The 23,967-nt window shown below is 44.4% G+C and overlaps 1 protein-coding gene across 1 annotated transcript in view; it reads right to left on the reverse strand.

Annotated features, from left to right (window-relative positions):
* Positions 1 to 23,967, reverse strand: part of COL4A2 (collagen type IV alpha 2 chain) — a 656,575-nt gene that overhangs the window by 25,810 nt on the left and 606,798 nt on the right. The window contains exons 42-46 of the mRNA XM_086934754.1: positions 17,771 to 17,932; positions 14,153 to 14,251; positions 5,473 to 5,622; positions 5,256 to 5,372; positions 3,842 to 4,033 (exon numbers count right to left, since the gene is read on the reverse strand). Of these exons, the coding sequence (XP_086790880.1) occupies positions 3,842 to 4,033; positions 5,256 to 5,372; positions 5,473 to 5,622; positions 14,153 to 14,251; positions 17,771 to 17,932 (720 nt within the window). The remainder of the gene's footprint in view (positions 1 to 3,841; positions 4,034 to 5,255; positions 5,373 to 5,472; positions 5,623 to 14,152; positions 14,252 to 17,770; positions 17,933 to 23,967) is intronic.

Raw genomic sequence — 23,967 nt, forward strand, 5'->3', positions numbered from 1 at the left:
ATGTTGACCATCATTCCTTCTTGCAATAAAATGTTCTCCCTTTTAGACCTTATTAACCCACCCCACACTAACACTCCCATCCCACCCACTAATCCTTGTGGGAAGAACACCCCTCTATACCCTGCTGCTGCTGGAATGGCAGCGTCGCGAAGTGGCAGACGCGAAGGCTAGCACCGACTATCCCCCGAAAAAGAAACACATTTATTTTCGCCTCATAAGGAGAGAGTGGACAAGTATCCATATCACAGCTAACGTTCAGCAATTCTTATATTATATACTTGTTAACTCATCAGTGGGCAAATCCCCACAAGAAAAGAGAAAAATAGTATAAAGAGAGCGAGCGATCCATTACACCATCTAATGGCCATCTTCAAGTGCTAAATTTGGCTAATGCCAATTCACCTTCTTTTATATCCATAAAAAAGTGCACATGACCGTGTCTGATCACCTTGAGGCGAGCTGGCTCCTGCAAATATACAGTACATACTATATCTTTGAATGAATCGATTAACTGGCGTAACTGCCAGCGCCTGTCCATAGTATCTTTACTCAAGTCTGAACGTACAGAAAAAGTTAGATTGTCAACTGTTATAGGAGTATTTGGTCTGGCTTTTAAAGAGACCGCCTGCCTCAACAAGAAATTTCCAAAATTTATCAATAAGGGGCGTGGAAATTTACTATTTTTGTTTTTTTGAAAGATAGGCAGTCTATGCACTCGTTGTAGTTGGGAGTCCCAATCCCAGTCTGATAGGTCGATGAATGCCTTCTGGAACAGTTTTACCGCATCGGACCGGGGGTCCGCACCTTCTGCCCCCTCCGGGATCCCAAAGAGTCTGAGATTATGCCTTCTTGCCCGGTTTTCCATGTCCTCTACTTTAGCTTCTAATTTGGCGATTCGTTCAGTATGTGACTGAACTAAAGAATCTGTTCTGACAGCCCCTTCTTCCACCTCAACTGCTCTTTGCTTGATCTCCTCAATTTCTTGGGTGACCCCACCCCCAGTTTGCTAGATACTTCCATCATAAATGTCTGTAGTTAGAGTTGTCTTCTCGCAACCGGAGGAAGTACTGTTGCCCTTCTTGTCTTTGGGCCATTAAAGTCTGCATAATTAAATCAGTAGAGGAGGTCATTGAATGATCTATTCCCCTTGCTTCTATCGCAGACGGTTGCTCGTTGGTAGGCATCAAAGCTAAAGTGGATATTGGAGCTATAGCTGGGGTACCGCCAGTAAGCTGTATGATGGTATAAATTTTGGGATTGATAGAAGAGGTAGCCAAGACAGGGGTGTCGATTCTATCAGTGTCTGTATCAGCGGTGGCCCCCACAGTGTCAATAGCAACAATGGGTACAGAGGGGCAAGGCACTTCAGTCAACAGCGCTGGGGAACTAGAGTCCCCGGATCTTGAAGATGGATTCCCTTTGTCCCTTACGCTTGAGTGTTCTTCTGGGCTTGTGCCAGAAAGTCTTAGGGCCATATTTTTGACCCGCCCTTTTGCCTGTATCCATTTCCTTAAGGGGCTCTCATCTCTAATAGCTTTTTTGCCTCTATTAACCAAAGAAGTGTCTTTAGTCATGGTCATAAAATTGCCACCGATTTTTTTTAGCTTAGATTCTGCTTTCATTTTCCCCTTTTTCAAACCGGGTAGTCTAGAAGCATTTGTTCTATTATCAACAATTACTGCCTCATCTTCCACATCAGGGATTTCTTCGTACTCTATACTCAGACTTTCATCTGATTCTGCTTCTTCTAGCTCCTGGATGGAACCGCCATCGATATCTGGGATAGTCAACTCCTTTGCTGGTAGCTGAATGACATGAGTGTTTGAACTTAAGGGTAGCAGAGATTCGGTCTGACTGTCAGGTTGGTCCTCGCTCAAGCCGGTAATACTTAGGGAGGTACAGTTTCCAAGGTCCTTTAGCGAGTCCGAGGCACCTCCACTTTTATCGCCGGTAGCACAGCCAGTTTCACTTAAACCTTCATTAGTTAGATCAATTTCTGCCTCATCGACTCGCTCCATTGAGATACCTAGCTCAGTCTCTTTACCAGACTGCTCTTGAGAGACCGGTAGGTTTTAGTCTTTGTTAGAGCTGGGATTCTCAAGCCTTATTAGAATTCCTTTAGCAGGCATATTGTCTGATGAAGTTTGTGCTAAACCGGGGTTCTCCATTTGGCCCTTGTTAGATATGTCAAATACAATATTGCTTCCGTTCATAGTGCTGTCACTTTGTTTCAAATTTGCAACAAATGAAGGAGGTCGAATCAATGGTTTGGAAACCCCCTGGGCTGTGATCTGCGCAGTTGTCCCAACCGGCACTGAGTGCTCCATTACTTTACCCCCAGCCGCAGTTGCAATTATACAAGTCTCCCCGCTTATTACCTTCAACTTCAGGGCTGTATTTGTTGCAGCTGGGGAGTCAATCTTGGCGTTTTTCCCAGCACGGGTCGAGCGTGTATTCTGTTTTGGGGCCATCATTTCCTCCGCTCGCCGCTTTACCTCCAGTTTTGCCTCCAATTTTTCCTCCAACTTTTTGTGGTTCATAGAGCTCTCCCGCTGACCAGCACTGGATAAAGCAGGAAACGAGGTTAGGCCCGCCCACCAGGTCCACCGAACCGCGAGCGGCCGAGTATTCAGCAGTCTCAGTGCCGACAGCTTCTGCCAGCTCAGACGGAAAGAAAACCACAGCATCCGCGGTATCTCCAGCTGGCTCACTGATCGAGTAAATCCGGTAATGCGTAATGCGTATCTCGGATTCCTCCTGTTATCAGTAAGTTTCCGTAGTTTCTATAAGATTCAAAACTGCCCTCTCCTCATATATCGAAAGAAAACGGGAAAGTCGGGAGCCTCCAGCGCTGCTTCCTTCGATCGGCAGAGTCAATCCGCCATCTTGATTCTTCCCTCCTTCGCTCGGCCAAGCATATACAAAATGTTTATCAATAAAAATAAATTAAAATATTTCTGAAATATTGCTGTGTGCCCCTGACCATTTCTGGAAAGTTCTGCATAGCTATGAACGGGTTAAACGTGAACAAAACACATTATTCAAATTAGTAGCAATAAAAAAGAGGCTGAACATTTAACTTGAGATAGTGTTATTTTTTACTAAATAATGTACCATGAAGAGAGTGAAAAGCATGTGGGAGAAAACAGAAAACGTGGGCATGTGGCAATGATGACACTGGGCATTTGAAAAACTCAACAATGTAGCACCTGATACCCATATCACATTTATTACACACATTTGTGAAGTTGCAATTGGATGTGTTTCAATCAGATAAGTTGTATGGACAGGTCTTCTAAAGGATGTTGAAAGTTTATAAGCATAACAACTGTTCTCACTGAGGCTTAGAGGTAAAATTAATGTCAAATCTTAGAACACACTGTATTTATGGCCAGTTACATTGGTCTTACTGTGCTATAGGCTGTCAACTGCTAAGGCGTTTACTGTTGCACCCTGCATTTATCAAATTCAGTTGGATGCTTCCTCTAAGGCTTTGGCATGTCTAGGTAATAAAGGGGGTGGGGACAGGCTAATAAGAATGCTTTAAAAGTCAGGAGTGTTGCCAAACCTTGGACCAGTAGATGTACGTAAGGTCCCCCAGCGCTGGGGAACTTTCTGAGTAATGATATCGTTATGGAATGTGAACCTGTAGACACTGTGTTGTCTTTAAAATATGGATAGAATGTATTTAACTCTAAAATTCATGACTTCAAGAAAGGAGCCTTACCCACCAGATTTCCCATTTTAAGTATACTTTGATAGTTTGCATAGACAGTACACACCTTGCAAGGAAGAGTTGTAACAGTCAGTAGTAGAGTTGACAGAATAAAACACTACATACCCAGGTCTTGGTTGTGTGCCTTCTCCTGCCCTTCAAAGTACAGAAGGCTGTATCCACTCCAGAGCTTTGCCATGCCGACTGGGCACATGGGTTCTTGTTCTGATTGGCTGTGTTTGACGAGGAGGTACCCAATGTTAACACTGCGGCCGGGCATACCAGGCAGTCCAGGGTTACCTGGTTTACCAGATTCACCTTACAAAAAGAAAAGGGTAAAACAAATACTGTTTACAAAGTTCACATCATGGAATGAACTATGGACAGCTGGGGCCTTGTTCATGTCTTTATGGGAAAGACATCTAAGCAAAAATTAGGCTGAATTGTGGCATACACATCTGCACTCATACATTGCCATACTGCCCACATGACAATTCAGTGCTGTAACAATTCAGAAAGCTATGAGACAATCTGTGGCTATAAAACTGAAACAAACATGGATGCCAAAAATGCAGTTCAAGATTCTGGAACTTTAAGTGGTCCTGTGTTTGGGGCCCTTGGAATACCTACTGGGGAGAAATGTGTTCGCCGAATCGCCACCTCGTTGTATTGAACACAATGATCCACTTTCCCCATAACATTCCCTTTCCATGTAATGGTGTACCATAATTCCTTCTCTGTCATTGCAGTGCTTAGATGTTTTGATTCCTCTGTAATGTTTTTCTGAACCGATGTATGTTTAATAAAAAGATGTATAAAAAAAAGAATCTGGAACTTCTTTGGCATATACATTGAGATTGCTGGATATTGTTCATTTCTTGACATGAGACATCTGAACTTACAACTAATGATGATGAAGGCTAACTGTAGAGCACATACAGTTACTCAGACAAGGGTTTCGATGTGGTGGCGCAAAACATAATCGGCTGTCTTTCTGTTATCTGGTGTGCATCAATTTCCCACTACCAGGCGACAGCTATACTATGAGCCATTTCAGAAATTTATGTTGGATCTGTAAGAGTGCTACGTTAATGTGCTCTTATTATTAGGAATTACATAAGGTCTAAGGTTTTCTAAGCCATATTCCACATCATCACCATCATCGATCATTTAACGTGATAATAGGTTTATTGGAAATAAATAATTAATTGTAAGAATAATGTGTATTTTACATTGGACAATAACCAAAAAGCTGAATGTATCCTTAAAAAACAGGCCTGGACTGGCCATAGCGGGCACTGGGCAATCCCCCGGTGCGCCGCATGGGTGGGGGCCAGTTTTGGGCCCCTGGGGGCCGATTTTGGTACAAGGCCAATTGAGCTGCAAAATTAGCCCTGTACCAAAATCGGCCGAAAACCGGCCCCGGCAAAGAGCTCGGCGGCACCTCCAACACCCCCGAGGGGGGAGGGGGGCCGGCCGAGCACTTTGCCAGGGCCGGTTGTGGTTCCCAGTCCGGCCTTGTTAAAAAAACATTACTTACCCTCCAAACCGAATGGCCCACGCTGTCCTACAGTCCCTGGATCCCCTTGGAGACCTCCAAAAGCAGGCCAGCCTCCGATCCCCGGAAGTCCTTGTGGTCCTGGCGGGCCTCTGAAACCTTGAATGGAGTCAAGACCACATTGGGATTAGTCTTAGAAACGGCAACGTTTTATCCTGTAAGATGATCACAAAGGTTACAAATAGATGCAAGTCTGTACCAGGGTCTCCAGGCGGTCCTTTAGGTCCCATATCGCCCTGGATACCATGAGGCCCAATAATCCCATGAACTCCTGAGTTTCCCGGCTCAGCTTGCAGCGCTGTAGGTTCTTTTGGTGGAGGTCCTGGTGAACCAGGAGGTCCCTGAAAACCTGTGGATACAACAAAAACGGTATTAGAACTCCAACACAATCTAGTGTATGTTGTGCTGTTAGTATTTGGCATTGGAAGAGGCACTTGTTTACACAGAGGGCCCGATTACGAGTTGTGGTGAATGGTATCTCATTGGGAGATACAACTCTGCCCCTAGTTTCCCCACACTCCGGAACACGGTTAAACCGTGGCTGAGTTCCACCAGCCAAAAGCAGGTGGAACTTCTGGCATCATATCAGCCAGTTAAAGAAGGAAGACATGCGTAGACATTAATGTCGAGTCTGCACCTGCATTTTAATCCCAATTACCAGGTGATTTCCTCATAATGGCACAGTAACGGTGGGAGGTCCCTCAAGGGGAGAGACATGATCTTTTTTATTTTCAAAAAGAAGATCTTGTTTAAGGAATTTCTTTTTTTTTTAAACGGAAAACAGTTTGGTGCAAGGCTCCGTCATGCTGACTGAGCCTTGCCCCAAACTGTTAAAAACACGGGGCCTCATTTATGAGAAATGACGCATCGCTGCATGAAAGCAGCAATGTGTCACTTTTCAGTGCGCACTCCTTACGTCATGATTGATGCGTCATATTTATAATATGATGCATCATGGCGCAAGGAGTTACAGATACGTCAGTATTTCTGACGTATCTGTAGGCACAAAAGTGACTCATTGCTGGAGTGTGTCACAAAAGTGACGCAACTCCAGCAATGAGTACTTTCACATGGGCAAGTCCCATGTTGTTAGTGCCTGTGTCAGTCTTATGCCTGCCATGAAGCAGGCGTAAGATTTTGTCGCATTAGCGGCCAAGAAATGGCGCCGTGAAATCTTATAGATTTCACTGCATCACTTCCATGACCCTTTCTTGCGTCAAAACGCCCCCCCTTGCATACATTATACCTGGCGCAGGTATAATGTGGCGCAGGGGTTTACAAAGTGACGCCTAGATGCGTTACTTTGTAAATATGGCGCAACAAGGCGCATTTTATACGCCACTGGTGCGTTGCGAAAAGTGACGCACCGGCGGCTTAAAAGTGACGCACAGCCTCATAAATGAGGCCCACTGAGAGGAACTGCCATGATTGTTGTTCCTGGCACAGCTTTATAAATGATCACCATTTTGGCAGACATTTATAAATGTGGTTGGCGGTTCCTCTACTAGAGCGCGAAAGTCGTTCACCAGAATATAAATGTGGCCCAATACTATTGAACACACATAGTTATGGAAACCTTTGAAAAGAATAATTTTCACATGCCATTTCTATGCTTTAAAGAATCTCATGCAGGAGAAGTGAAGCAGGGAAAGAGACACTTTTAGTCCCACATCCTTCTTTCCAACTCGGTGCTTCATGTTATCACTCCACGAAATGCACATTTCTGTTGAGGGGAAATTGAAAGAATGTGTGTGATGAGGAATGGTGGGAAGCAGATGGGGCTGGTTATCATGATATCCCAATACTATTATGCTTTAACAATCGACAAGCTGAATTTAATTAAGTGAAATCTATTGTTGAAATCGATACTTGAAAATACATTTTTTCCAAGTGTAGAGGTGTAATATTTTCAGTTTTGTTGCTAATTTTAACCTCTGGTCAGTGAAAGGATTACCTCCGTCAACCGTCACACATTTTCAATGTTCATCATTTCCTCCATCATCTTTTTGTTTCGCTATAGTCGCCCCAATTAGGAAGGGTATTCTCATACGTGGGTCCTGTACTCACTATGTCAATAGATTCAAGCCAGCCTGGCTGATGATGTTGATACCCCGAAACCAGACCTAGGATGCTTTTTTCCAGTCCAGGGAAGACCTGGCCTGGCTGTTCAGGCTGGACTGTTCCCATGTGGAGCAGGTTCAAGACTGATTTGCATATGGCTGGGTCCACACTGAAATGGCATGGTGAGCAAAAAACAATGGATTTAGGCCAAGATCTCTGTATTGGGGATGAATGTTTGACAATGTTCAGAGTTCCATCCATCATCTTTTTGTGTTTCTGTAGTGGCCCCAAGTGGGAAGGGTATGCCCAGAAATGGGTCCCATGCTCACTATGCCATTGGATTCAAGCCAGTCCGGCTGATGAAGGGTGATACCTCGAAAACGGTACCAGGATGGTTGTTTCTAGTATAGGGAGGACCTGGCCTGGCAGTTCAGGCTGGACGGTTCCCATGGGGAGCAGGGTCAAGACTGATTTACATATGGCTGGGTCCACACTGGAATAGCATGGTGAGCAAAAAAACAATGGATTTAGGCCCATATTTCTGTAATGTGGATGAATGTTGGACAATGCTCAGCATTCCGTCTATCATCTTTTTGTGTAGCTGTATCCTGATGAGAGACAAGGCAAGATTTAGGGAGAGCTAAAAGTACCTTGTCACAACAAAGATTACTACTTGGATTGAAAGCTGACTATCTTTTCAGTCGGTTGCACCTTATTCAAAATGAAGTTTCTAGACTAATCTGCAACAGCCCTAGACGCAGCCCAGTATCATTCTGCCTCAATTAGATGCACTGGCTCCCAGTAACGGAAGACAGCCAGGCTTAAAATACTTTCCTATGTGCAAAAGACACCCCATGAGACAGGACCTTCTATTTTACGTGGCAAGCCTAGCAGAGCGTTGCAAACTTCCAAGAAGCTCTGATTCGTAGTACCCGAATTAGGTAAGCCAGGATGGAGGAGGCACTCTTTCAGCCATTTTGCTGCATTTCATCGGAATTCCCTTCCTTTAGGCATACGTCTCATAGAGGATCTTTTTGTGTTTCGTGGCAAGCCTAGCAGAGCGTTGCGTTCTTTCAAGCAAGCTCTGATTCGTAGTACCCGAATTAGGTAATCCAGGATTGGGGAGGCGCATTTTCAGCCATTTTGCTGCATTTCATCGGAATTCCCTTCCTTTAGGCATACGTCTCATAGAGGATCTTTTTGTGTTTCGTTGCAAGCCTAGCAGAGCGTTGCGTTCTTTCAAGCAAGCTCTGATTCGTAGTACCCGAATTAGGTAAGCCAGGATGGGGGAGGCACTCTTTCAGCCATTTTGCTGCATTTCATCGGAATTCCCTTCCTTTAGGCATACGTCTCATAGAGGATCTTTTTGTGTTTCGTGGTAAGCCTAGCAGAGCGTTGCGTTCTATCAAGCAAGCTCTGATTCGTAGTACCCGAATTAGGTAAGCCAGGATGAGGGAGGCGCTATTTCAGCCATTTTGCTGCATTTCATCGGAATTCCCTTCCTTTAGGCATACGTCTCATAGAGGATCTTTTTGTGTTTCGTGGCAAGCCTAGCAGAGTGTTGCGTTCTTCCAAGCAAGCTCTGATTCGTAGTACCCGAATTAGGTAAGCCAGGATGGGGGAGGCGCTCTTTCAGCCATTCTGCTGCATTTCATTGGAATTCCCTTCCTTTAGGCAAACGTCTCATAGAGGATCTTTTTGTGTTTCGTAAGCACTTGAAAACTTGTCTGCTTCCTCTTTTTAAGGCTGTTTCTGCAGAGATTCTTTATTTGGTTCTAGTGCCTGGATGTCGACTTGGGGATGATGTGTGCGCTTTATAAATAAATACAATAAAAATAAAATGACTCTTCTAGACATGGCGCCTGCGATTGCTCCTACCAGTGCCTTAAATGGGCAGGTACTGTCTGGTACTGAGAACCTGCCCTTCTTTAATTTGAAAGGGAGAGTACCAGCTCTTCTCAGGAGCAAACAGGTAGTCTGCAGAGTGAGTTCCAACACATCTATATTTCCATTTCAAGCACTGGATCGGACTGCAGCAGTTTGAACTCTGTGATCGCAGCAGGACGGACAAGGATAGCCCACAGTACAGTGAAATACAGTAGCCCAATCAAGAGTTGATGGAAGCTCCAAGCAGTATAATACTGCAAAATGAACTTGCTCTACTTATTTTAAAGATTTTATCCATGGACTACAATGTCTTTGTCAAACTTTTTACTAATTTAAAATAATATATGAGCAATGCGTGCATTACATAAGACTTCACAATTAGTTTTCTCTAGTTTTGTGCCGAAGCAAAATGTTTCAGCAACATGGACTGGAGCAAAATTCATTTGCCCCATCCTGTGGATTTACCCTGTTTTTTGTGCAACACTGCAAAATTTATGTGATGTGGCTGAAGGTCTTTACTTCTCTAATCAAGGTTTTCCGTGTGTGTGCTCCTGCTGCGAAGACTGAGATGGGAGTTACAGAGTGCAGGGATAAGAATGGACTCGACCCTCTCGTATGGACTTTGTTAGGTGGCATAATGACAAATACACTGTGTCTTGAAGCCCAGTTGACATTTTAGGCACTATTTGTTTATTTCCTAACTAGGCATGATGATTGATATTTTTACTTCTAATTTCATTCTAAATGGAAGGGTTAAGAAACCATTTTTAGGTCGAGCCTAGAGCCAGCGCACATGCTCTGCTCTGCAAGACATATTGTAAAGGAGTAGGGAATATGAGTTCCACCTACTCTCGCCCATATTTGACATTGACTTGTGCCATTGTCCGTCCTAAATACTGGCTTCTAAATCATCAATAGGCTTGTTAGTCCCTCCTTAGAACTGCCTCCTCTTCATTTGTTACCTCCCATAACGACTTGCCCCTCTACTTCGGCTGTTACACAGTACATGTTATTTAGACTGTGAGCACTATTTTCTTTAATGAGGTTTTCCTACTGCAGGCACGGCATGCTTTGGTGCCTTCTTTACTCCCCCTTCCATCCCATTCTCGTGCCTTCTTTTCCCCTCCCCGCCCTCCCTCCCGTTGTCCTTGCCTTCTCCTCTCCCCCCGCCAGCCCTCCCTCCCATTGTCTGTGCTTTCTTGCCTGCCCTCCCGTGGTCTGAGCCTTCTCCCCCCCGCCCACCCCCACCCTACCATTGTCCATGCCTTCTACCCCACGCCCACCCCCTCTCTCCCATTGTCCATGCTTTCTACCCCCTCCCGCCCTCCCGTTGTCCATGATGCCTACCATTTGCAAAGCAATAGGTCTCGCGTAAATGCAAGACCTATTGCATTGCAAATGCCTGTTCTCCTCTTGGCAGGTTTTGATACAGGGCCTCATGTCCTGCTCCTTGATCGCCTCTCGGAGATCGGCATATCTGGGTCCGCCTGGGGCTGGATCAGGTCTTTCTTGGAGGGTCATTCGCAGCAGGTCTGGCTTCCACCATGCGCCTCTGTCCCCCAACCAGTTGCTACAGGTGTTCCTCAGGGGTCATCCCTTAGCCCTCTTCTCTTTTAACATCTATGTCACCCCGCTGATTTATCTCGCGGAGGCTCTAGGGGCTGAGGTGATGGCCTATGCGAATGACATCCAGCTGCTGTTTTCCTGGGGAAAAGATGAGGATGCAGTTGCCCCTGCTCAACACTGCCTATCTTCGGTCTTTCACTGGCTCGCTCAGGCACAGCTTAAGTGCAATGATGAGAAATCAGAGATCCTTTTGTACAGCACATTCCCTGTCAACTTCAGAGAGAAGCTATGGCCCCCAGTCTTTCCCCTACCCAGCTCTAAGGGAGACTCTGTTAAGAATCTGGGGGTCTGATTCAATGAGAACTTGACTTTCTCATAGCAGATTAAGAAGTTGGCCCGCACTTGCTTTAGCATTCTGAAGACCTTGAGGAAGTTTCCTCCTCTGTTGCCTAATGCTGCAAAAGAAGCTGTTGTCCGTGCTCTGATTCTATCCCGTCTGGACTACATTAACGTACTGTATGCGGGCATTCCAGGTTACCTTGTGAAGAAGTTACAGGTGAACCAAAACTCGGCTGCCTGACTCCTGCTGGGTCTCTTCAGTAGGTGCAGTGTGCATTCTCATTTGCGATCTCTGCATTGGCTCTCGATAGAGGTGCGAATAAAATTCAAAATGTTATCTATAGCCCATAAAGCCCTCCATTGTCTGGGACCCATTTATTTGCAGAAGAGGATTGCTTTCTATTTTCCGGTGCGACAGTTGCATTCCTCCTCTCAACTGCTGGTACTGACCCCGCGGTTCAATCGCCAGAGGCTGGGTGGGAGCTGTTTTACCAGGATTGCTGCGCTGGCATGGAATGCATTGCCACTGTCTTACGGGGCATCAAAGACCCTGTGATTTTTAGGAAAAAGCTGAAAACCTTCCTCTTCTAGTGCTGTCCTCAGACTCTTACCCTTTTCAGGCTCACACTGGGACACTCCTCTGAGTATCTGTGCGCGTTACAAGTTTATATAACATAACATAACATTACTGTGAGCTACAGGAGCAATTTCAGCATCAGGATTGGACTCTGATTGATCATATACTAGAAACCTTCTCAGACCAAGGTGTAATATTTTTCTAATCACAGATGTAACTTTTTTGAAGTAGCAGTATTCCAGAGATGTTCTTGCACCAAAATGTAACTTTGTTCTAGTCACAGGTGTGACTTTTTTTAGTAACAGTATTCCAGAGATGTTCTTGCACTGAAGTGTAACATTGTTCTAATCACAAGTGTGGCTTTTTTTCTAGTAACAGTGTACAAGAGATGTTCTTAGACCAAGGTGTAACATTGTTCTAATTGGAGATGTGACATTTCCTAGTAACAGTATACCAGAGATGTTCTTAGACCAGGTTTTAACATCTTTATTATCACAGGTGTGACTTTTTTTCTAGTAACAGTGTACTAGAGATGTTCTTAGAACAAGGTGTAAGAGGTGACACATTGGACACATTATATTTTGAGGGAAAGTGTGTTAATTTTGAAGAAGTACAGAACCTGAATGTGTGCAGATTAGATCATGTTTGGTTTTCTCCAAAGTGAGGAAAGCTGCTCGGATGGCATGGCTAGGATATCCCCAGCAATCAGCAACAGCAAAGATATTGGGAGCTCTCTTAGATCTTACATTTAGCAGACTAGCAAAATAAGTGCTGCAGTCTGATAGTTTACAAGTTTACAAGTTTCAATCCCGTCACATAACGTTGGGAGGAAGATTGAAGTGGACCAATATCAGACATGGAGTGGGAGCATGTCTGCACCCATATTAGGACAGTTTGCCATAAGACACTAGATTCAAGATCACTCAATTTAAGTATCAGCCTAGGATTTATCTGCACTCAGAAATATATAAAATTAATCAGGACAGTGGGAGAGAGCCCCCTAGATGTCAGTTAGAGAACGTTTATGTAATTCATATGTCTTCGCTGTGTGGTGTAGTACAATGCCAATGAATTGTGTGAGTTTGAAACAATCCAAGAGGTGATGGGATCTATTACACTAAAAGAAAATAGAGTATTGTCTCTAAGGAGTGTATTAGGAGTCCAAAAAAGGAAATGAAACAGAAGCTGGAAAATGCATGTCTGGTCTTAGCCAGAAGATGTTTTGGCATTAACTGGCTACATTCAGAGGTTCCAGCATTGGAGGAAAGGACTAAAGATGTCCACAAATGGTCAGTAGCAGAGGAATTTAATTTTATGTAAACTGAAATTAATTGTGAAGCAGATAGTGATTAGGACACCTGCAAAAGGATGAATACATTTAATGTCTTCATCACCCGATGACTTACCATCTTAGATGGTTAACACTTGTCTCATTATTCCAACTGTGGTTTTTAATGATAAGCAGGTTAAAGAATGTGTACATATGAGGTGGAAGAAGTACCTGTATGCTGGGGTAGTTCAATGCTTTGGAGGAAATATCTTGTGTGTACAGTTGAGACGCCCTTCTGGGATTTGGCATTCTGGATTAAGTTTTTTTTCTCTTTTTTGTTCCTTGTTGTCTGTCTTATTGTAACTTCATGGAAGTGAATAATAAATGTATTTGAATTCTACATGGGTTAGTCTAATAGCAGGACAGTGACCGACTACCAACCCAAAAATATCTATGCACGTTAACAGTCCAAATATGCATTCAATCTGCCAAGAAGGACAAAATACAAGACCACAAAATTAAACCTATTGGTAACTCATGTGATAACTTGTCAGAACTATTTGGGGAATGTTGGGTATGAGAGTCTAACTTCACAAGCCCTCATGTTGGAGCATTGATGAAGGAAGTAGTTCCTACGTCTATAAGACTTGGCAATGCCCATGTTACTATTTTCTCTTCCCCTGGGCAAAGCAGTTGTTTGTAGTCTTTCTTGGGCTGTTAAGGTGGAACTGTGGGCACGAAAAACGCAGAGAAGTGGTGCCCATACAGCATGTGTTTGGCACAGTTCATTCAGCACTCATCACTGAAAAGACCGTCTTAACCACATGTTTGTCCAGCTTGCAGACGGTCAGCTTTGGTGTAAGAATTCTCAAAGACCCTCACAAAATTACATTAAGACATTCAAGTCCTGCTTTTCCATTGATGCGGGGCCTTTGTGAGGACATTTGTTGGAATCTGTTCGCCGCCGGTGTCTGTTTGTCGAGGTGCCACAAGGCGGCCAACTGCGGTGGCCTTAATGAAGCACGGAACCTTCACACGGTGGCAATGCTGAGGTTTTTAAGTAACTGCAGTATCCCGTGGTGCATTGCGTAACCACCAGAATATAACTGCCTTGTTAAATACCACATGCTGCACACCCTACTGCTTTGCTAAAGTGAAAGTGGGTCTACAGTTACTCACCGGATTGTCCCCTGTCACCCTTTGGTCCAGAAGGTCCACGATTACCAGGGATTCCTGGTCTTCCAAGAAATCCTGTGAGGCCGTGTTCTCCTTTGTGACCTGAAAAGAAAACCAGCAATGAGTATGTTTCAGTGTGGAGTGTCATGGTATGCTATTTGTTTTTATTGAGCACATGTACAGAGAGCTTCTCAGTGTTGTGAGGAAAAATAGCAGGTAAAGATCAATGAAAAAAAACTATAATGTGTAAAAGACGAGTGGACTAGCTTTTAAAGAGGCATTTTGTTAGTAGGTTCCTGAAGCTAGGATGATTTTGTTTCAGTGTATAAAGTAGGGAGTTTCATAGCATCAAAGCGGCTAAGGAGAACAACCTTTCCATAACAGACGGTTCTGGTTTTGAGATCTGGCAGCAAAAGATGTTTAGAAGAACCCACAAATGCAATGGATGAGTAGGGCAATAAGGAGAGAGTTTACTCGGCAGGCAGGTACCTTGCTATTTATAATCTTATGGACACTAGTCAATATTTTGTAGATGATTCTTGAACAGAAGGACAGCCAATGAAAGGACCTCAAGGCGTGAAGTTGTCTCATCTGAGGGTCGTGCTGACCATCTGGGCCTCTGCATTCTGGACAAGTTGGAGATGGAAAATATGCTTTTAGGAGCATACATAATTTACACTTGTAACTTATCGAGATTTCCTATAACTAACTCCACATATATGTACCTATGCGGTAGATATAGCTTCAAAGTACATAGATGTAGGGCTAGGAATAGTGGGCCTGATTCACAAAACTAACTTAAGACAAAATCCTTACTACCATTTTGGTATTCACAGAAGGCACTTACTCATTTTGGTATTCACAGAAGACACTTACTCATTTCGGTATTCACAGAAGTTAGGAGTCCTAACTTTAGGAATCTTAAATGCCTTCTGTGAATACCAAAAGTCTTAAAATTAGGATTGTTCTCAGTTTAGGAGTCCTAAAGTTAGGAGTCCTAACTTTACTACTACTAAATTTAGGAAAATCCTAATTTTAAGACTTTCGGTATTCACATAAGGCATTTAGGAGTTCTAAAGTTAGGAGTCCTAACTTGACTACTGCTAAATTGAGAAAAATCCTAATTTTAAGACTTTTGTTATTCACAGAAGGCATTTAGGAGTCCAAAAGTTAGGACTCCTAACTTCTGTGAATACCGAAATGATTAAGTGCCTTCTGTGAATACCAAAATGGTAGTAAGTTTAGGATTTTGTCTTAAGTTAGTTCTGTGAATTTGGCCCAGTAAATCTATACTTATCTGTGTACAAGTATCTTTTGATATTTTGCCCCTCCATATTCTGTCCTCAATGTTCTTGAATTGTGATATTGTTGGTGTCGATATTCTAGAATACAGCCCCCCTTGGGTTGTTTCATTGTCAGGTCCGGGAAGTCCCTAAAGGACAGAGGTCTCCAACTTTTTTCGTAAGAAGAGCTACTTATACTTGATGAAACTCATCTTGAGAAACCAGTGGCGGCTCGCAGAGGGAATGATGTGGGGCGGGGATGGGGCAGGGTGGGGGGGTCATGGAGTCGGACATACGACGGCAAGGAGTAAAGTAAGTAAATAGATAAATAAAGCTATTTACCTTGCGCTCGCTGCATTTCCAACTCAGTGATGCAGCGAGCGCAAGGTAGGTAGCTTTATTTTTCTTATGTTTTCTCCCTTTCAATGCTTCATGTCAGCTATCAAAGGTTCATACGACCAATGGGTAAAAATCTTTGTGACTTGAATAAGAGTTTACATTGTATGGCCCAGCGCACCAGCATATGCGAAGCAGTAACAGTTTAAAAGAACTGTGGCAAATCCATTATTCCCTATTGCACAATTCAGAACCTCAGTCAAGCCTTCCAGTGTGCGTTCAATTCTCTAGGGAGAATTTATCAGCATTAATAGCTGTGCTGCTGAATATGTAAACAGAGAATCCCAGTCACAATGTTCTTTTAAGTACGTAAGTTAAATTTACAAGCGCAAATGGCATGATTTGTGAGTGCAAATTCATATTTTATTTTCACAAAAAGTGTCAAATGGTGCTCTTAAATCTATCTATTTACATATAATCTTACACCAGTATTGGTTACTATCATGTAGGAGTAAATCTGCTCCCATGTGTGAGGAGTGGATGTTCAGGCCAGACAACTGGGTGACATTAGACTGGATGACAATAATGCTTTTTACATGTAATGTTTAGAAACAGAAGAAGTGGGATTTGAAGCCCTCTTTTAAAAAAGTCAGTATTTGGTATAATTTAAACCTACTCAGCATTTTAATTGTCAGTAACGCATACATGTGAAGCGCACATTACACACACACACATACATCAAATGCAAATACACACATAAATTACAATTTATTGGGCCCGACTCACAAAGCCTTTCTGTGGGTAGTTGTGTCTTACTCATGCCTTAGGTGTCAGTTACACCTGGATATCCAGGCCTGATTCACAAAAAATTTTCTGTGAATGGTTTCCAGTTGTAAGACTTTTGTCTTACTCCTAGATTTTCATGAGTAAGGGCCATATGTATCAAGCCAAATTGACTTCGCAAACGCCGAAATTCGCAGAATTTCGGCATTTGCGAATGCAATTTGGACCAATGGTATGCATCAAGGGAATGTGCTTGAAAAATAAGGAATCGCAAAATTTGCGGTTCCTTATCTTGCGATTGCATTTAAGGAATCACAAATTTTGCGATTCCTTAAATGCAATGTAAGAAGCCAAAAAAAATAGCAAATTGGCCTTAAGGAATCGCAAATTACCACCAACTTCTAGTTGGTGGTAAGTTGCGAATTCCTTTCAAAATGCATATTTTTTCATTTTTCAAAGTGCCATGTGACATACATAAATCCCCTGAGGGCATGTATGTGCGCCACATGTGCACCCATGCAGATTTCAGGGGTGCAACAGGGTGTCCTTTGGACACCCCTGCACCCTTGAACATATTTTCAATTTGCGATTAGCAAATTGCGAATCACAAATTTCCCCTCCATTTCTATGGCCCTCCTGGAAATTATTCCTTAATTGCGATTAGCAATTTGCTAATCGCAATTAAGGAATTTTAAGGAATCGCGAAAAAGAAGCGAATTTCTACATACATACCTTTTTGCGATTTCTAAATAGCGAATCCTTAAAAATCGCTATTTAGAAATCGCAAAACGGGATGTTGAGACATATGGCCTAAGTCACACCTAAGCCTTGCACAAGACACCGTTAGTAATACTTTGTGTACTTGGGCCGCTGCTAACGTTTATTAATCAAACTTACTTTAGGCATGCATACATTACATCTGTTTTAGGCATAAGCTTACCTTAAATGAGGAAAAATGAGGAAAAATGTTTGTCATTCGAACCCTCAGGTTAGAGCATATGAGACGGTCAGAAAAGGTTAATGCAGGTATTGGGGCCAGTACAGGCAGTTACAGGCAATCAGCCAGTGGAGGCAGGATTTTTGAAGTGCATTCTCCCCCCTACCCTAAAGTTGTTTGAAGCTGAGTTGCAATTGAATACATATGCATTTATAGACATCGATTAAACAAAACAAATATTGCTAACCATAACCCAACAAAACGATGCTTTGACTGACGTACCTTTTGCTCCCTGGGGTCCAGGGATGCCAGGCACACCAACTGCTCCAAAATCTCCATTTACTCCTTTAGCGCCAGTCTCTCCCAGAACACCCGACTCTCCGGCTTCTCCTTTGAACCCTGGCAGAGCATTAAGTCCAGGTCTGCCCATTGGCCCTGGATAACCTGTAAAGGTGTGCAGATTTTATTAAAAGAAGCTATGGAAATTAAGTCTCACTTTACCAGTTTCATTCACCAATTACTGCTGTTTTTATAAACTTTGATCATTGTGCATTAAAATATATACATCTTATCAAAACCCCACTGCTGTTTTGAAGAATCTCACTTGTAATTGATTACACATATTCACACTTTTTTTCACACCCTCGCAGGTGCCGTTACCTCCTCGCCCGTCTTCCTCCTCCAGTCCTTATTTCACGAGTTACTCAGCGGCGGCGGTCCCCCCATTAAGGCAGAAGAGTGTCGCCCCCTTGCGGCGAGTGCAGCACATGTGAAAAATAAAATGGTAATAAAGTTAATTACCGTTTCATTTCTCACTGCTCCCATTCCAAGCAGTGTTTGGGGGCGGGGCTGCTGCTGACTGGCAGTAAGGGAGAGGTGCTCACTCCACCTGTTTACATGCGCAGTGTAAACCTCTCCACCAGGCTGTCTCAGACAGCTGGGTGAACAGCAGACACAGGCCTCCTGGGGCGTTGAGGCAGCCAGCTTCAGCCAATCCTGGCACTGCTCTCATGTTGCTCATCTGCAGCATCAGAGCAGCTTCGGAATTTGCAGAAGGGTGTTGCCTGACGCCCCACGAGGTGCCGTATAGCTGAGAAAGAAGAAAAACACAGAGGAGAGTGGTACACAGTAAGTACATTTTTCTCTTTAAAAAAAATCTTTTTGGTCCCCACTGGGTTTGGCTCTTGGTCCCCTCAATGCCTCTCCAGTGTTGAGGGTCACCGCCCGCTACTAGAGATACTTTCCTTCTCACAGACATTGACTCAAAAATACACCTAAAATGGTCAGCCCTTCCAAGTAGCATGCATCAGGAGTTATACTAAGGTATTTTAGTGCTGGGACCACATCGCCACATTGAAATGCATGAGTCATGCATTATAGAGCCCTGGGGCCACCTTACTGTGTGCTGCGAGGAACTGTAAGAAGTGCGCTGAAAATAAGTGCACCATTCAGCGTGTGTGTACTAATACGCAATTAATTCAGGCACATGCTATGGGAGTTTGAAATCATAATAAATTATCCAGACCAGCCAGTGCTACATAATTAACCAAGTTGAGCGATCGGTCGCAGTTGGTATCAAGAATCTGAAGCACGTGACGTTGTGTCAGAGTGGCGCCACGCATGGTCAGAAAAATCGTCCTGGTCAGCCTCATGAGGAGGATCTGGGGTTTGGGATTTCCCTGTGTATTAATTGTGGTGTCTATTCGAGCAAGAAAACTCGGCTTGGAGGCCGCACAAATGAACACCTAAATCATTATTGCTGAAGCAGAGCACGTGCTTTTTTTCGGCGCGCGTGGCTGACGCTCATGAATTGATCAACAGAAACTTGCCTCATCTGGCTCAGGACCGCCTTTAGGGCAGTGCGACTGGTGCGGCCGCACTGGGTGCTGATCTGTGGAGGGGGGCGCTGATCTCAGTAGGGGCGCTGTATTTAGAAATAAGGTATGATTTGAGAGTCGAGAGGCACTTTTGCCTGGTGGTAGTAAGAGAATCCGAGGAGGTGGCCATAGGGTGTCGGCGCTCTAAAAAGAATTGTCGCACTGGGCGCCACCAGCGCTAAAGCCGGCCTTGTTCTGGCTGTCTCAGACTGTAGTACCCTACGTGGATCTGAGGGACCGGCCTTGCAAACTGTCTATTTTTCGGCAAGGCGTACCTGCCCGGCTCATGGTCAAACTAGGGTGACCAACCGTCCGTAAATTTCACGGACAGTCCGTAATTTCGGCCGTCTGTTCGTTGTCCGTGAAGGATTGTTTAACGGACGCCATTTGTCCGTAATTTTAACTGGTCGCACAACCGACACAGCTGGCCCCCACCTCCTTTCTTGACTGCGATGCTGCGGAGGTCGGGTTTAACAGACTCCGAGGCAGTACAAAAGCTCAGATACCCATCAGCATTGGTGAGGCACCGCGGGATGGCAACGCTTACACCTTCACCCCTTGATGAGCTGTTAAGAGGTGCTTGAAGGTGACAGAGGGAGGGGTGGCAGCTTCGGAGCAGGGGCATCTATTCAGATGCAAACAGCACTGAATGCGTCTTGTATTTTCAATTGGTGTGAGACATTCCCTTTCTGCCCAGGGTTCCAAATATCCTAGAACCGGCCCTGATTACACCGAGGCAGCACGTGGTTCACTTCACAGAGCTTAATTACTGTCACTAAATTGTAAACAAACCTCAATTCTTCAAACATGCAGTTTATATTGTAATAAAATAGAGAAATTGCACAATCACACTCACACTGATTAACAAAGTATGGAGGACAATCAGTTAAATCAGTTCTCTTGGAGTATCTCCTTTCAGTACAGTACATCAGTGTGTGTGTGTGTGGGGGGGGGGGGCAAAACTAACATTTTGGAAACAGAGCCTGTCTTCTCGTTGTCTTATCCAGGAGGGGGTAAGGAGCCCTCCCCCACCCTGGAAGAGACCAGGATGATACTAGAATACTGCATACCCACCCCTGTGTCCACCCTGGTGGATCCTGTTCCCCCTCCAGTGATGGCTCTTGTCCCCCCATGTGGTGGCTCCTGCCCCCCCCCCCCCGCCTGTGATGGCTCCTGTCCCCTCCTGCAGTGGATCCTGTCTCTGCCCTGGGTGGCTTCTGTCCCAGTCCTGGAATGTCTCCTGCAGCGAGGGTGAAGTTCTTGATGGGCCTCTTCTCAAAAAGGCTCAGCTCAAAATTAATATGAAAAGGTGGGCGAGTGAGTAAGTGAAGGGATGGCTGGATGAATTAGTGAAAGGGGGAATGGATGAATGAAAGATTGAATAGATGGATAATGGGAGGGGATGGATGGATTGATGAGTGAGTGGAAGGATGGAAGAGAGAAAACGGAAATAGCTGGATGTATGGGTGGAAGGGTAGCTGGATGGGTAAAAGGTTGGATGGATGAGTGAAAGGATGGATGAGTGAAAAGGTGGATGATGAGTGAGTGGGTGCATGGATGAGTGAAATGATGGATGGATTGATGAATTGATAAGTGCAAGGGCGAATGGATGGACGGATGAGTGAAAGTGGATGTAAGGATGGATGAGTGAGTGAAAGGGAAGGTAGATGGACAAAATGATGAATAGACCAGGGAAGGAGTGAAAGGATAAATGGATGAGAGAAAGGATGAATGAGTGATAGGGTCAATGGATGGATTCATGAGCGGATAAGTAGATGGATGGATGGGTGGGTGGATGGATGGATGGAAGGAAGGGTGGGTGGATGGATGGATGAAAGGAAGGATTGCTAAGTGACAGAGTCGATGGAGAGAGAAAGGGAGGATGATGGATGACTGAAAGGGTGGATGGGTGGAAGGATCAGTGACTGGGTGGATGGATGAGTAGGTGAAAGGATGGCTGGAAAGGTGAAAGGGTAAATCGCTGGATGGATGAGTGAATGGATGGATGGGTAGAAGAGTGAATGGCTGAGTGTACAGATGGATAGGGTGAAAGGACGGATGGATGGATAATGGATGGATGAGTGAAAGGATGGATGAAGGGATGGATGAGCGAAATGAAAGATGGAAGGATACATGATGGATAGGTTTGCAAATGGCTGAATATGTCTAGATATGGCTGGGCTTCTGTAAAACTTATCCAATTGTCCTGAAGTTTTGTCCTGAATTTTGACCTCCTGTCCTGAATTTGTGTCCTGAATTTTGACCCTTTGTCCTGAATTTTTACACTCACCGTCCTGAATTTGCACCTATGCCAGTTGGTCACCCTAGGTCAAACGTGTGCAGCCATGGGGGTTGGGAGTGTCACAAGAGGCATAGACTGAGACCAAAATGCGAGGGGTTAACTTGTTCCACACTGAGAATTAATGTTATGTGTGTGTGATGAATGGTCTGTGGTACTGTGGTGATTTCCAGCTGCTCCAGAGTCAAAAAGCTGAGCAGTCAACTTCCGAGGAAATATGAAAAGGTGCTGTTCACATCTAACATGGGCTTCGATTGGAATTCATAGAGCATATTATCAAGGCCATTATCGCCGCTTTATCGGCAGTTTCCTGCCGATAAAAGCGGCGATAATGTATCGCCTGTCCTTGATAATATGCCCCTCAGTTCTAATCTAATTCCAAACTTAGACCCCCACTTTCAGCTCCAGTGAGCCCAGCGAGGAGGCCTTAACGCATTTAAACCAAGGCCTAATTCCCCCAGCATTATCATTGAACAGAGTTATATCCCAGGTGATTCCTCCTGTGAGGTTGGGGACTGGGTTTCGGACCCAGCGGCACATCCTGTCTCCAAAGCAGTCATACCCTTTTCTTCCTTGCACCTCGCCTCTTGCACAATCACATAGGAGGTTAGTGGGCCCCAAATGTTTTTCGGGCGTGACTTGCTGGGTAGTAGATGTGCATAGTTCTGCATGTGTTCTTGCCAAGTGGCCATTGTGTGAATCCAGTCTTTAAACTTGGGAGCACGGCCTCTCCCCCAGCGACATGCCACTTGCCGTTTCGCTAATAGCAACCCCATTGCTAAGAACTTTTTATGTATTGTATTGATGTCTTGAATCAGTCCCAAGAGGGCTAATAGTGGGCATGGCGTCATCTGGACTCCTATCATGTCCGAGATCCCGCCGAAAGTCTGCGTCCAAAATTCTGCCACTGGGTGCAGGAATTCCGCCCTCTCCCGTCCACATCTCACACATTTATCATTATCTCTGAGTCAGGATCCGAAAAGTTTAGCCGGAGTGTGGTACAGCCGGTGCAAAAACTTAAAATGAATAAGGCGTAGCCTACTATTGCTAGTAATGGCCTCTGTCTGTGTACAGCTAAGTTCCCATTGGTCATCAGTCAATGGGGCATCTAAATCCTTATCCCATTCATGTCTGTCCCAAACAGGGTGAGATAATGGTGCGTTCTGTGTATGCTTATATAAGAGGGACATGGCATGTTGGGGGGGCTCTGCCTGAAGGAACGCATGTAAAGGTGCTGGTGTGTTTGGCTCTTCAGGAAAGCCAGGGGTAACAGCCTTCATACTTTGTCGGAGACGAGTATGCATAAATGTGTCCATGATCGTTGGCGTACATGTTCCAAAGAACTGTTCCTTGGAGCGGAACTGCCCCTCTATATAAAGGTCCCCCCAGGTGTAATACTTGAGGCCATCTAGCATCTTTCGGCAGATCTCCTCACACGTTACCTGTAACAAGAGATTTCGTGACAGGGACATTTTGGGAGAGTATAACACAGTGTTCTCTAGTTTGCGAGCTATCCGATGCCATGCCAGTCTGGTACAGTCAACAGTGGACGGGTCCTGTTCGCGCTCCCTTACTGCTGTGAAAAGGTAGCTTGATGGGGGTGTCGGAGCCATGTAGCGAGTGGAACCAGTATGTTGCAAAATGGACCTGTGCATAATAATAATAAAATAAAAAAAAATTTGGGACATCATACCCCCCTGGTGATATGGCAGCATCAGTGTGCTTAGATTAAGTTGTGCCTGCTTCCCACCCCATATGAGCCTCGTAAGTTGAGATCTAAGTGTACTAAAAAAAAACCTCCTGGGTGGTTTGGAATATTAATGAAAAGGTAAAAAGCTTCGGCAACAGTACCATCTTGATTAATGAGATCCTTCCCGAAATGGAGAGGGGAAGTTGCAGCCACTTAGTGACAGAGTCAGTTATCTTATCTATAGCTGTGCCATAATTGATTCTCATTAACGCGTCTCTGTCTCTAGTGACATGTATGCCAAGGTATTGTAGTTAGTCAGTTTCACATATTAGAGGGTAGTCCAGCTGGTGTGATGGGGTGTTATTTGTTAGGGGGAAAACCGCAGATTTTGACCAATTTATTTGTACTCCGGAGATAGCGCCAAATTTAGTTATCTCCCGTAATATGGGGTTGAGATTGTCTTGGGTTTTTTTAATATACAATGTCATATCATCTGCGTATAGAGAAATAAGCAGCTGTATAGAAGGGTAAATCAGTGCTTTATTGTTATGGTATTGTCGGAGCTTCGCAGCTAGGGGTTCAAGGGCAAGGACAAATAAAATAAGGGATAAAG

Source organism: Lissotriton vulgaris, chromosome 8 (assembly GCF_964263255.1).
Source record: "Lissotriton vulgaris chromosome 8, aLisVul1.2, whole genome shotgun sequence".
Taxonomy (NCBI): Eukaryota; Metazoa; Chordata; class Amphibia; order Caudata; family Salamandridae; genus Lissotriton; species Lissotriton vulgaris.